General features: G+C 40.5%; 1 protein-coding gene across 1 annotated transcript; it reads left to right on the top strand.

Moving 5' to 3' along the window:
- Window positions 1–798: 798 nt before the first annotated feature.
- fam161a (FAM161 centrosomal protein A) lies at window positions 799–13,893 on the top strand. Its single transcript, XM_050044623.1, has 7 exons — window positions 799–1,072; window positions 2,917–3,188; window positions 4,824–6,041; window positions 6,344–6,511; window positions 6,597–6,696; window positions 8,346–8,485; window positions 10,332–13,893. The coding sequence occupies exons 1-7, from the start codon at window positions 917–919 to the stop codon at window positions 10,615–10,617; spliced, it is 2,340 nt and encodes a 779-aa protein (XP_049900580.1). The 5' UTR covers window positions 799–916; the 3' UTR covers window positions 10,618–13,893.
- The last annotated feature ends 335 nt before the right edge of the window (window positions 13,894–14,228 follow it).

The following is a 14,228-nucleotide window of genomic DNA, read 5'->3' as shown; positions in this document are numbered from 1 at the left end:
TCTGACATGTTTTCTTAAGAAATCGGGGGTAAATAAATACAATTTACAGCCATTTAAAAAAATGTAAGTCCCTCTTCAGTGCTTAGAAAAATAATTTGACATGCCTCCCCCTTTATGCACCACCCCCTCCCCTCTCATAAATTACGAACACCCCCTAACTCTTGTAGTGCATTTAGGTCATTTAGGTCCTGTGTCTCAAAGATTTTGGTCTGACATTTAAAAATGGTTATGGCTGAAGATTAAGACATTCCAACATTTTAAATCTCTCACATTCTTTTTTTTATATGGATAATTTGAAGTCATCTGTCTCTGACATAATAAATATTATTTTACTCATGGGAAAATATACATTTTGTAGCAAGTGGAGAAATAGTAAACCCTCTTTTAACTGGTTTATAAATGACTTTAAGTTCTTTTTCCTGTCACTGGAATAAAAAGAACTCTAGCAGGACTGCAAAAAAAATAACTGTCGACTTTTCTCAATTTTTGTTGTTTTAAATTATGATCCTTGTTTTGGATCTTGAAGTTTTTGCTCCATTTTGTCATAATTTGTATGCCTGCTGCTTTAATGTATTAACTTACCTTCCAGTATTTTTATTTATTTATCAATTTGTTTATTTATTTATTTCATAGAAGGATCATCCTCTACGAGATGCTGTATGTTCTTGTATGCTCGACAAATGTCCGACAAATTTATTTAAAAATAAAAAATAAAAAATAAATAAAAATCGATTTCCGCTCACGCTGCGTCACTTCCTTCCCAACCAAGCTCAGCTCCGTCCGTTGCTAAGTGACCCACCTGCTCCCTGGATACCGACACAAAGTTTCGGTACGCGGACAGCGACTCTGATTACCGGATTTATGTAACTTAATTTTTTTTTTTTTTTCTTAAAACTGGAACAAACAATACGACGCCATGGCGAACGCCCACCGGACAAACGTTTTGGTCACTTCGTGTTTGAAAACGCCGGTAGACCCGCACACCAAAGCGCCGTTAGCTTCTTACGAGCGCGAGAGAGTGCTGCCGTACACGGCTACAAGTCATATGGACAACCGGGACTACGAGAAGGAGGTAACGACAATTAAAATCACATTATTGAGTATTAGTCTGCCGTGGAATGTAACTAATTACATTCACTAACGTACTGTACTAAAGTAGGCTTAACGTTACTTTACACTTTTAAGGTCGGACTACTTCTAATTATTTCCATTTTATGCTAGGCTACTTTATACTCCTACAGTAGTCCATTACATCCAGAGGGAGATATTGTACTTTTTACTTTACTACACTTTTTTAGCACTTAATATATTACTAGATTACTATATTAGTACTTATTTGTTACCAGAGCCTAAAACTAATTTACTTTTTTAACATATGATATGATGCAGAAATATATTAATCTACCCAACAGTGCACAGAGTATCTAATATTGTCTCCACATTGACGAACCAACATTAAAATGCTCTTACATGTAGTCATTACTGATAAAACAGAATAATATAATATTCTGCAATCATATAAAACTTTGTAAAGAGCTATTCTGCATAATGAGTATCCTACTTTTACTTTTGATACTTTAAGTACAGTTTAATGATGATACTCATGTGCTTTTCTCTCAGCAATATCTTAATTTCAGGACTTTTTCTTGCAATTAAGTATTTTTTTAGAATATTATATTTAGACTATGGTATTTCTACTTTTACTTAACTTTAAGTTTAAAGAACACCTTCAAAGTGACATCTTTTACTACTACACAAAAAATAACCCTAACACAGCTAGGTGTAACTAAAAGTCTGTCAACTTAAAATACATTTGGTTGTATATTTTCAGAATTATTTTATTTCCTCGCTGGCGGTGTACCATAGTTACACCTAATGCTAGAGAAAGTGTCTAATTAAATCAATATAATTAAATCCCACTGTTGTCTTAAATAACAGTAAGTTTAATTTAGATAAATGGCTCGGAAAGTCTGAATTGTTACGCTAGAAATAGGTATTTTAAGGTCTACAAAGATCTAGGATAAATGAAAATTATCATCCTGGGCACCAGGGAAGAAGTATTAAGGTAATTCACCTCTAAATTAATATTTATTACACATTGTTGATGCTGTCAGCTAGCTATATTATTTAACATAAATATCCAGTTTCTCTTAACAAAGTGGAAAAAATTACTTAAAAGTGGCTTAGTGGCACATTATTTAATCGCAATGTGGCTCTCAGGCTCAATGTGTTTTTCCCTCCCTTCCATACTTCAATCCTGACTTAATAGAGTTGTAATATTTATATTTTCTCCAGTGTACTTTTGTTTTTCTAGTGAGACGGATCTTGTCAAGCAGTTGACAGTTTCGGGTCAGTCCGGGTGGTGGAAAGGATTTGGCCTGTATAATTTGTTGGCCCGACTATTTTTGGACTTCCGTCTTGACTAGATTACCAGACGTCACGTTCGGATTATAATCCTAAAGTATCCTTTGGACAGCACCATGCTTTCCTCCCATGCAGGATCCTGCAGCAGTTGTCCCATGTCACTGAAGACAAACATCTCATGATAATGTGAGAATCAAAAGAGCCAGACACCTGATGCAGGATGTGTGTCAGTTGAGCTCTTTCATGGTAAGCTGCCCTCTGTGCTTCACCATATGGCCCAGGTGGCTGCTGGTAATAGGCTTAGTCCTGGAGGGGTGCAGCTGAGCGGGGCTGCTTTGCTCCAGGAGGTCTGGTGCTTAAAAACAGTGTAGCGTAAAACATAATAATCTGGCAGCTTCAAGAAAAATTTATTAGTTTCAGGCTACATTTGCGTGAATCATAATATGCACAAGACTAATTCAACTGTTGTTTTTTTCCCACTGAGGCCTCCCTTTTCAAAAGTTAAGATTTAGATATAGAATTAGCTTTACATGTCTTTCAACCTCTTTTCAGCTGGAGTATGAGGACTCAGGCTCTGATTTCTGTGATGAGGACTACGTGGCGAAGGGCGGCCCTCTTTTGATGACTGACTACAGAGCAGCAGGAGACCGCCTCGACCTGAGTGAAATCTTCTTCTCCAACGAGGAGTACTACAGCAAGCTGGAGGAGCTGAAGAGGGCCCACCTTCGCACCATGGCTGAGCTGGAGAGCATGTATCGGCGGAAGCTGCAGCTCAAGGCCATGGAGCCTCTGGACGTGACGATGCTGGAGACAGGCAGGCACAGGTGGGTGGCTTTTAATCACGATTACCGTAAGAGGGACTCAGAGTTAATTGTGCTTGGTTTCTCATGTCTGGATGTTTGTCTCTCTGTTGTTGTGGAGCTTTAACACACAGAGAAGTTTTACAACCGTACTAAATATACAAGTGCGGTGATGTATATGTGAATCCTTGATCTTACGCCATCTGGCCCAGAGAGTGGCTGTATCAACATTTCATCGCACAACAACTTAAAGACTCAGCTCACCCAAATCACATAAACATAGTCTCTCAGTCACTGCTGTTGGTATTCAGCCTCGTAGATAGTTTTGTTTTGTGTTCCCTGCGTTTTGAGATATCCATCTCAGAATCCTGTTACCCCACTAATGGAGGTCAATGCATTTTGTGTGTGCTGCCTCAAGCATTGAAACTGGCATTTAAAACTCAACTGCAATGTGTCTTTTCAGAATCATGTTCCAGTAACTTTGGACAATCTACAAACCACAGGGGCTATTTTTAAAGTAGAAAGTAGTTAGGGTGTAAACAGTTGACAGTGAGGTCTGTGGATTATCCAAAGTACCTGGGAGTTGTTTGTGGAAAGACACATTGCTGTTGATTTTTGTTTGTTTGTTTGTCTGTCCTCTGTGCTTTATGCTGGACAAAAACACAATACCTCAGTCAATCAGTACATGAGAATAATTGCTTAATTGAACTGATCCTTTAAATCATCATCACACTTAATCAAATACACTGAGCAGAGGGACTGTGGCTCACACATTTCAAACTGTTGCATCACTTTAATTGATTCAACTGTGTGCTCCATGTTTTATTATACAAGTGTAATTAGAGCTGAAATGACTGATCAATTATTTGACTGACAAAAAATTATTCTGCAACTATTCTAATAATTGATTATTTGCTTGAATTAACTTTTCAGTCTGAAACATCAAGCTGGTTTTTCCCTCAGTGTGATGAATAGCTTTGGATTTTGAGCTGTTGATTGGACACAATAAGCAATTTGGACATGTTAGTTTAGGCTCCAAAACATTTTGAAGGGTATTTTTCACAATCCTTTAAAATTCTATTGAAGAAAAAAATATTAATCAATTAATTCTGTTATTAGTTATTAGATGCAACCCTTAGTTCATGACCTATCAATGTTTATATGTACATACGGAGCATGTCCTCCTCTACGGAGTCCCCCATGGGGTTTCTACAGCAGCTCAGAATGGACAAACCAAACACTGGCTCCAGACAGGGCCACTAACATTTTCGTGTCAGCCACAATAGTTCTCTTACACTCTTGGCACATGGAAGAAGATGCCACTAAATCTTACACAGTAGATTATTATTGTGAATTTATGAAAGATAGCAGCACCTTTCCACCCTATTTTTTCAGAATGAACAGTTTACACCACGGCCTGTGAACCAAAACTGGCCTGCGCTAGGGTGCTGTGTGGCCCGCCGACCATTTTCTAATTCACAATTAAAATTAATTTCAAAATCAAATTAATCATTTTCCAAAAAGGGGCCCCTAGGCAAAGCAATTTGAGTATCCCTGGTTTACTTTATTTTGATATGTTAGTTTGAGTGTTGGTAAGTCATTTTCTGAGTATTACATGCTTTGTCATATTAACAGTCATTGGTTGATTTTTTCTGTCAGGCTGCCGTGGTTGAACAGCAGCCCAGCAGCTTCACGCCATTTGAGGAAGTCGCACTCTGCTGTTGAACTCAGGAGGGGCTCCAGACAGTCAGACTCTTCAGACGAAGATGAAGCTGCCAGTAACGATGTGGAGAAAGGCCTGCTTTTTTCTCCTAAAGAACACATCAAAAACATGTGGCAGGATTTTAAGCTGTCCCCCTACAATCGCCACCTTACATCCTCCTCAATGCACAGCCTGCCAGCAGACCAGAAAAGACAGCGAAAGGGAAAAGGAAAGAAGAGGCAGGGGCATAAAGACGGAGAGCAGGAGCACTGGAAACACAGAATGACCGTCCCGAAACCTTTTCAGATGACGGTGCGTGAGGCTGAGAGACGAAAGCGTGGCATAAAAACACGCTCAGAGATCGAACAGGAGAATGCAGAGCTGCGACGGCAGCTAGAAGAACTGACAGAGTGCCAGAAGAAGTTCCGTGCCAGCCCCGTACCAGCTCATGTTCACCTCCCGCTGTATGAAGAGCTGCAGGAGCGCACCGAAGAGCGGCGGCGAATGAGAGAGCGAGAAGATCAGTATCTTCGATCCATCCAGAAGCCCTTCAGCTTCCTGGAGAGGGAGCGACTGAAGAAGGAGCAGAAACAGCTGCTGAGCCCACAACTGTCTGACCGGGAGAAATTTAAACCCTTCAAGGCCAAGCCTGTGCCCAAGGCAGTGTACGCAGCAGCATCAGGGGAGCAGATGAAGGAGGAGCAGCTGTATCGGTCCATCAAGATACAGATGAGAGCTCAGGAGATGCTTAGCAGTGCTTCAATGCCCCCCAGCATGCTTGCACGACGGCTCAGTGACCGCAAGAAGACCAAAGACGGCAGCGCTTCAGAGGATGAAAACTTCTCCCACAAGCCCCAAATTAATAAGGAGGTGCCAGACTTCGATGCCAGTTATCGACGCTTCCAGAAACACCTGGAGAAACATAAAGAAGTGAAGCCCACGACTGCATGCGAACCCTTTGAATTGAGGACGTCGCACATCACTTCACACCGTGAACGCATCCTGGCAGACATCGAGAAGGAGCAGACCAGCCCTCGGATAACACGCTGGCCGTACATCAGCCCCGGGCCGACTCGTACGGCAAACTCAAGTCTGTGTTCATCCCTCTCTGGTAGCCTGGAGCTCCTGCCCACCAAAGTCACAGATGCCACCAGAAAGCGCCATGAGGCTGTGAGGTACCATTTTAGGACTCCAAAGGCTTCCACCATCTTAGTTGAGATAGAGACAGCCTCAGAACTCAAATGTCCAGTTTAGTGATCTCCGCAGTTGCCTTTTGTGTTTGAAATCCCTGCAGGCTGAAGTTTTTGGGAACTCCTTTTCCCAGCATCCCTGCATTGTGCTCACAACCCCACGCCCACTCCAACACCCTGTAGCTGATTGTTGCACCCATATCCTCAACTATCTGCCCCCGTCCTCTTGAAGACCCCATCCCATCCAAACCTTTCTCGACCGGTGACCAGATTGTCTCCCTGAGCAGAAAGGTGCTGGAGCAGAGGAAGAAGGCTGAGGAGGAGGAGGAGCAGTGGAAGGAGAGGCAGAAGCAGAGGGAGAAGAAGCTGCAGAAGGTGGTGTTAAAACGAGCGCAGGCCAACGACCCCCACACGGCTCTCTCACAGACGCACCCGTCCAAACTCAAAGAATTCAGGTACCATAAAAACAACATGACTGCAGCATGAGCTGAGCTGTAGCTGAATGAAATCCAACGATCTATAATTCTCTGTTTTCTGCAGGAAACAAGAGCTTCAGCGCAGGAGGGAGTACCAGCAGGAGGTAAAAGAGATGCAGCGAAGAGTGAAGGGGAGGCCGCTGCTGCTGGAGCAGGTTGCACAGGTGAATATTGACAACAAAGATGTCCATGTGATCAAACCCGTGGCAAGCCTGCTGGCACCCATACTCTAACATCTGAACCAGATTTCTGTATGACCTCCTACACATTTGAAGACACAAACACAAAGTCATTACAGCAGATTACAAACAGCTTCAAAACCAAATTTAAGTACAAGAAAAAAATATGCTTTTAAAGGAACAGTTCACCCACGAATCAAAAATACATATTTTTCATCTTACCTGTAGTGCTATTTATCAATCTAGAGATGTCTGCTTTCGCTCCAATATAATGTAACTAGACAGCACTTGGCTTGTGGTGCTCAAAGCGCCAAATAAAAAGAAAAATTGAAAAACATAACAGCAATGTCTCTTTCCAGAAGTCATGTTCTGCTTATTCAAGATAACCCACAGACCTTGTCATGCAGTGTCAAGAAGGAACTATTTTCTTTCTACCAAACTACAGCCATCAACCCTATCATAGTGCAGAAGGAAGCGTGCATCTACCCATGGAAGAGATGCTTGACGTAAATGTTAATGTTGCCCTCCTCGGCTGAGCTGTAACGTTAACTAGATTAGCAGTGCTACGTGAGCCAGCAGTAAATGCACACTTGCACGTATTCAGGGCTGGGTATCAGTACTAAATGTCTTTAAGGTATCAACCGAAATAACCTAGTACCAAGTAGTACCGACACGTCTCTAACAATACCTGCATTCAGTCCTTTTTGTGCCGGGGGTCTGGTGAAGTTGAGCGTGGTGCATTTGACGGAGTTGGCGGAGATGCCACCAAAATGTTCGAAAGTATGGCTACCAATATACTAAACGCCACTCCATTTACATTATGGGTAGTGAATGAAGTACTTATTTGTATCAGTATCACTTACGGGCACTGATATCGCAATTTTTTAAACCATACCCTCTCTCTACCAAACTACACCCGCCAACTGTATCACCACACAGAAGGGAGCATGTATCTACTGCTAGCTCATCACTGAGCTAGCTAATGTTACAGCTCAGCCAAGGAGGACGCCATTATTATTTTTGCTTCACGCTGTCACAAGCACGAGCCTCTCGTCCATGAGTAGACGCACACAGATGTAGTTGGGTAGAAAGAAAATAGTTCCTACACGAAACTGCTCACAACAAGGTCTGCAGATTATTTCAAGTAACCAGGTCATGATTTCCAGAAAGAGATATTACTGTTGAGTTTTTGAAATGTATTTTTATTTTTGGTGCTTCGAGCACCACAAGCCGAGCGCCATCCAGTTCCATTAAATTGGAGAGAAGTGAGACATCTCCGTGGCTGATAACTCCAACACTGCAAATCACACCAAAGCAATCTAGACTGATGAATAACTTTACAGGTAAGAGGTAAAATATGTGGTTTGCAGGAGAGGGTCAGAGCAATTTCTACAAAGTTGAATTTGTTGAGGGAAACTGTTAATAATCCCGAACTTAACTGAGCCAATTTGATGAAACGTTAATGGACTACAACATCATTTCGTTACCCAAAGTGCACGTATGCATGAATATCACAGCATGATGAAATCCAAGAATGTAAGAGTAGCTAAGTGTGTAATTTCTTTGCATAACAGCTTTGATTAGCATGTCATAGTTTTGTTTACACTGACTCTCTGAACTTGCTTTGTTCTCAGAGGAATGCCAAACAGGCAGCGGAGAAGCGCTACACAGACGCCCTGCACGGATGTGATCTGACTGAAGAGTTTATCAGCAGCAAGGCGGCCAAATCAGGATCTGCACGCAAAGCCTCCCCGTCCAGTGACAGCAGACAGAGGTGAATCTGTGAACTACACATGCTACACTCAAGTTTACTAACCCAGCCAAGAGAAAGAGAGGGAATGAGAAAAAGAAGTAGTAAATAAATGTTAAGTAAAAAAGCTTCCAAGTAGACACATACAAAAGAAGATTTAAATAGTGAGTTTGACTTTGTTCATTTCTAGAAGTGGGTGAGTAAAAACGGCTGTGCATGTTTCCCCACTATATCTCTTGTGTCTGATCATGCTTTGTGCACGTGAACTCAGCATGCCCACTCTGAGTATGCCACAGAACACAGCAGTGAGGGAGAAGAGTAGATGAGGAGAGGACAGCTGGACTTCACCTGCTGTGTGTCTTTGTAGCGAGGGGGTGACTCACCTTAAGTTAGTGGTGAACGTGCAGCGTGCTGACTGGGCAACGCTGCTCCCTTTAGACTGTCACTGAGCTCCTTATCGGGTCACATTGGCTGCCTTGTGGGTGAAAAGGGCTGAGTCAGATTACTTTGAAATGTAGTCAGTAAGAGGAAACAAATTACATAGCCACTTTTGTAATAAGTAAAGAATCCATTGGATAACAAAAAAATGTAATCTAATATTAATACTTTTGGATTACTTCAAAATAAAACACTGAAAATATTGTGCCATGTATCAGAAAAAATGGATGCAGAAAAAAATTTAAGTTCTTTTTCTCTTTAGATATCTCAAAAAAAAAAGAGTAAAACTGTAAATAACATTTTGTTGTAGTGAACACATCTAGTGCATGTATGTTGTGTGCACTCAAACATGTGTCGTGCATGTGCAGCACATCGTGCTGTGCAGCCTGACCAGTTTAATCCAGCACATAACTGCATTGATGGCTGAACAAAAGAGGAAAAATATCAGACAGACAACTGCAAGCGAAATGAAGGGAGGAGGGGGAAAATGCTATCTAGACCCCTGACACAGAGACAGAGTTCACTGGCAGAGTCTTTTCAGAGAGGCTTAGGTGAGAAATATTCAGGTATATATTTGTGAAATAAATATTCTAGTCAAATTGGATCGTCAGCATTGGTTGATGTCACATTTTCAAACAACATTTGGTCATCATTAGCTGTTACATCAAAGACAAGCGGAAGAAGTGGGATTCTTTGTTTTCACTTGATTAACAGTGGTCGGTTATGTCAGAAGAGCCCATCAATTAGTAAGTAGCCTGTCTATGCAGCCCGTCAGTGGCATAACATTTAGGCTCAGCCGCTGTAGGCATGGAGGGCATGGATCACTTTTTATAAATCTGAAGAGCAAAGAAATGAACTGATCTTCGTTAAATGTCTCAGTTCACAAAAAAGCTTCACATCTTGTCACCGTTGGTAGCTTTCATCTCTCATGCTACAAATACATCTTAGAACATTAACGGAAGAAGCCGGTCTGGCCAGCTCATCAACAGGGATAGGGTGCCTAAATGGGTAGCTGACCTCATAGTCCCGAAGATTTCATGGCGTAGGCTAAAGCAGTTATTCGGATTGGCTCAAAGGACCAAAATTTGTTAGGACCAAAATTTGTTAGAGAATCTGTGTATGTTATGATTGATAGGGATGGCAGAAATTGCTTTAAGGTGTCGGACATACCAACACTGATATATTTTGGGTAAATCAGACAAATCACATTTCATGTCATGAAGTCGGGGCTGTCTGCTCAAAGATTTATTATATTTAGTTCTTGTTAATGTGTGGTAAATTATTGTTTATTGGTTGTAAAGCATGTTTTGTGCTATTGTGAAAAGAACTGTGCACAGACAGTTGTTTATGTGTTTACTATGAATGAGAGTGCAGCCGTATTTAAAGCTTAATGGTCTTATTGACTCTCTGATTGTGTTCTTCTGTTTGTTAGTGACCAAGACGAGCCCGACATGGGATACAAACCTGTTCACTACAGAAGGGTCTTCCTGGATGATGAAGATGTGGACGTGGACACAAGGGACGGAGGGAGCGACGCGACTTCACTAAACCACCGTGATGAAGAGGAAGCCAGCAGTCACCACTCGGATCAGGATTATCGCAGAAATGATGATGATGAGCACTCAGATGAAAGTTACCACTACTCAGACGATCATGAGAATTATTCAGACGACAGCGAGCATGATGCTGACACCACACAGCAGGAAGCAGGGGAGTGATGTCATCAACAGTCACGATATAAGTGGCCAGTGCTTTGCTCAAGAGCTCTGATAGAGGAAACTGAGCAAAACTGAACACATCAAGTGAAGAGGAGCACTGGAGAGGAAGCTTCTTACTCCTTACATGATACGATTTTATATTTTACTGTAAATACTGTGCTCATAAAGGTGCTGTATGTAACTCTGGAGAAAGGTAGGTCATTGTTGGACCAAACCACCCAAAGCGTCAGTTTTTGACGACTTGGAAATAAGACTCGTCAATCAACTATCTTTCTCCAGAGTTACATAAAGCACTCCCAAGACTGGAAAATGTGATATCTTTAGCCCAAGACTGGAACTGACTGTATCTGAAATCACTCCCTTGATCATTTGTTGACTATTCCCAACATAGTCAATATGTATTAGTTCACTCTGTGGTCAGCGGTTGACAGAGATTTTGAACACTTTCAAATCATTTTGCATCAATACTGAAATATTTAATTTTGCATAACTGTAATTTACACATCTATGAAATATGAAGCATTGCATTGTGTGATTTTTAGCAAAATGCAGTGCATGTAATGAGCATTCTTTGCTCCAGTGTAAGCACTAGGCTTGCAACTGTATGAGATTTTCACAGTACGATAACTGTCTCAGAAAATATTGCAGTTTCACGGTATCACAATATTATAGACTTTATATTATTATCAGTCAAAATGACCCTTAAAGGAATGAAAACACAAGGGTTATTGTTGGTTGAACAAATTTTTTATTACTATAATTGAAACTTGAAACCATTTTGTTAATGGAAGTGTGTGTAAAAAGTCTCCCCTTTAAAAATAACTAAAATAAAGGTGAGATTCTCCGTCCATTTGCAGTTTTTTTCAATACCATAGATAAGCAGATGTACACAGTATGATAAGCATCAACTTTTATATCATGGTATACCTTGAAACTGGTATATCACTGCAACCCTAGTACGCACAGTAAAATGTTTTCTTGGTTTCACATTGAAGTAAGCCATACTGGACATAGCTATAGGCCATTTTCAGAGTGCACACTTTGACTTGTCATTATAGGAAAAACACAGGTGTTATTAATAACTTTTAGCAATAGATCTATTCTAATTAAGGGTCTCAGTAAACCATGGTGGTAATGGTATTCCCCAAATCCACACTACAGCAGTGGCCCTCAAACTTTTCACACTGTCCACCTCAGAAAATATCAGGCTCTCCAAGTACCACCACAATGGCCTACCTTAAAATACAGTGGCTACAGACAGTTCACACAGAAGGCAGGTTTATTCCTAATCATAGTAGCCAGATGATTATTTATTGTTGACTGTTGTCAGCCTCAGTCGCACTTTGCAAAGGGGCACTTAAACTCTGGCAAAACTCACGTACACCTCAAAAGCCAGCCCCTCGTCAGGTGCTGAGGAGACTTCACTGCCGCTGCTTCAGTAGCCACTGGCACTTGTGCTTGGTTGATTCTTGTCCACTTCAGTTCAGCAGGGCTGCTCAAAATACTCTCCTCCTGATCTGCACTTCTCCTCCAAATAGCTCCTGTTTGAAGCCACGATTTTGGTGTTTGCAAACCATTAATCTTACCTCAGCTCACCATCGCAGCTTCGCTTCTAACTAATCATGAATGTGATATCAAAAGGCAAAAGTTATTTTGTAATTTAAGTATTTTCAATCGAAATATTTTGATAGCATTATATAAAGAGATTACTCCCCATATCACAGGAGGGAGCTTGCGTACCACCAGTGGTACACACACCGTAGTTTGGGAACTAGTGCGATACAGTATTTACAAATGTCAAAATATATACTGTTTCAGCAGTTGGTACACAAAAAATCAACATAGCCTATTTAACCATTTTATTCTAATAGAAAATGATACAATATTTGACATCAGACGCCAATCAAACTACGGCTTTTGGATGTCGCAGTTTGACCTCAGACATTTACCTATATTTACTGCTCCATAAAATTGTATTAATTGTTTTTAGTCAGCATAACCTTATTTATGTCACACTGGGCCACCTTCAATAAAGCCAAACATTCAAAAAATAATTTTGTTATGAGTTTAGGCAGTGGTTTAAGAAGTTCAGATCCTTTACTGAAGGAAAAGTACTAACACCTACACTACAAGTAAGTCATGCATTTAAAACCACAAGTCATACATAAAGTATGAAAAGTGAAAGTACTGATTGTGCAATAAAATGTCGCCTGTCAGTGTTCTCCTTCTATCGGATGTTTTTGGATTAATATTCCTGCTGCATTAATGTGTATGTCACATTTTACTGCTGTAGATGTTTACGGTTGTGCTCATTTTAACTCTTTTATATACTGTTGGGGAGTTTCATCTACAGCAATGCATCATATTCTATAAGATCATCGTATGTTCGTAGCGTGGCTGTCCTGTGAGACTGTCAATGTTTCATGGTGTCAGAAAAACAGACCTGTTTTCAGTTTTGTGATGATGCATTTTCCAGCTGATCCAAGCAGGTTTTTAAAGAGTTTATTTAGCTCAAGAAGTGGGGGATTTTTGCCAACACATAAAGGAACACTTCATCCTTAACTTTATCACAAAAATTCAAAATCAACACATTTTGAGATGCATGGTCTTCACTGGAGGGGAAGGGGATACAAATGTAATCTGAAAAGTAACTAAACCATGTGGAAACAATATAGTGGATTAAAATTGGAGGCCATGGTTATGAAAGGCCATCTCTTAAATCTGCAAAAAGACGAAATTTTTGGCAAGAAAATCTGAGGTACTGGACAGTTCAGCGCTTCAGATGTTACCAAGAGCATTAGTTCAATGTTGTTTTGACTATGCTGCCACCCCCTGGTTTAACAGTACAACACAGCACATTAAAAACTCCAGACTGTCCAAGTAAATCAGGGTTGAGTTAAGTTACAGTTACCTTCTCCTACCCATTTTGATTCAGTGCATTTTCTACAACGTATTCAGCCTCCTGTCAATAAAAGAGTAATACAAATCCAGTTGGGACTTACTTATAAAATTGTTTAAAAGAACGTCCCCAAATATCTGTTCAGCTACTTTAATAGCTTCAGAGACAGTCACAACTATTCAACAAGAGGCAGCCCATCAGATTTTATTCTTTTTCGATTCTGTAGGACAACCACTGCTTCAACCAGCTCAGTCTTGGCAAGGTGCTGAATACACCAAGAAGTCCAAACTGGTGGGAAAGATTTTTGCACACTTACACCTATAAGAGCTTCATCAGCGCATACATGTACAACAATCTTGATTCACTGCATATATTTAAGTGTGGGGAAATCTTTTCTACCATTATTTTAATATTCAAAAGTTCAGTGAGCAAAAACACCTACTACAGCTGCAGCTGAATAAAATAAAATTCCAGTATCTCTGAAATTGACTGAAGTGAGAGAAATTTGAAACAAGCTTTGAAGAAATGGCAAGAATATAGTCTCTCAGAAAAGGACCTTGCAAAAACTAACATTTATGCAGTGGTGGATGATGTACCTGAAAGCCATACTTGAGTAAAAGCACAGATATCTTATCAAAAATGACTCTGGTACAAGTTAAAGTCACCTATTAGAATATTACTTAAGACAATGTCTTAAAGTATCTGATATTTA

This window comes from Epinephelus moara, chromosome 5 (genome assembly GCF_006386435.1).
Source record: "Epinephelus moara isolate mb chromosome 5, YSFRI_EMoa_1.0, whole genome shotgun sequence".
NCBI lineage: Eukaryota > Metazoa > Chordata > Actinopteri > Perciformes > Serranidae > Epinephelus > Epinephelus moara.
The sequence above is the reverse complement of the archived record's forward strand: the minus strand, read 5'-3'. Positions and strand labels throughout refer to the sequence as shown.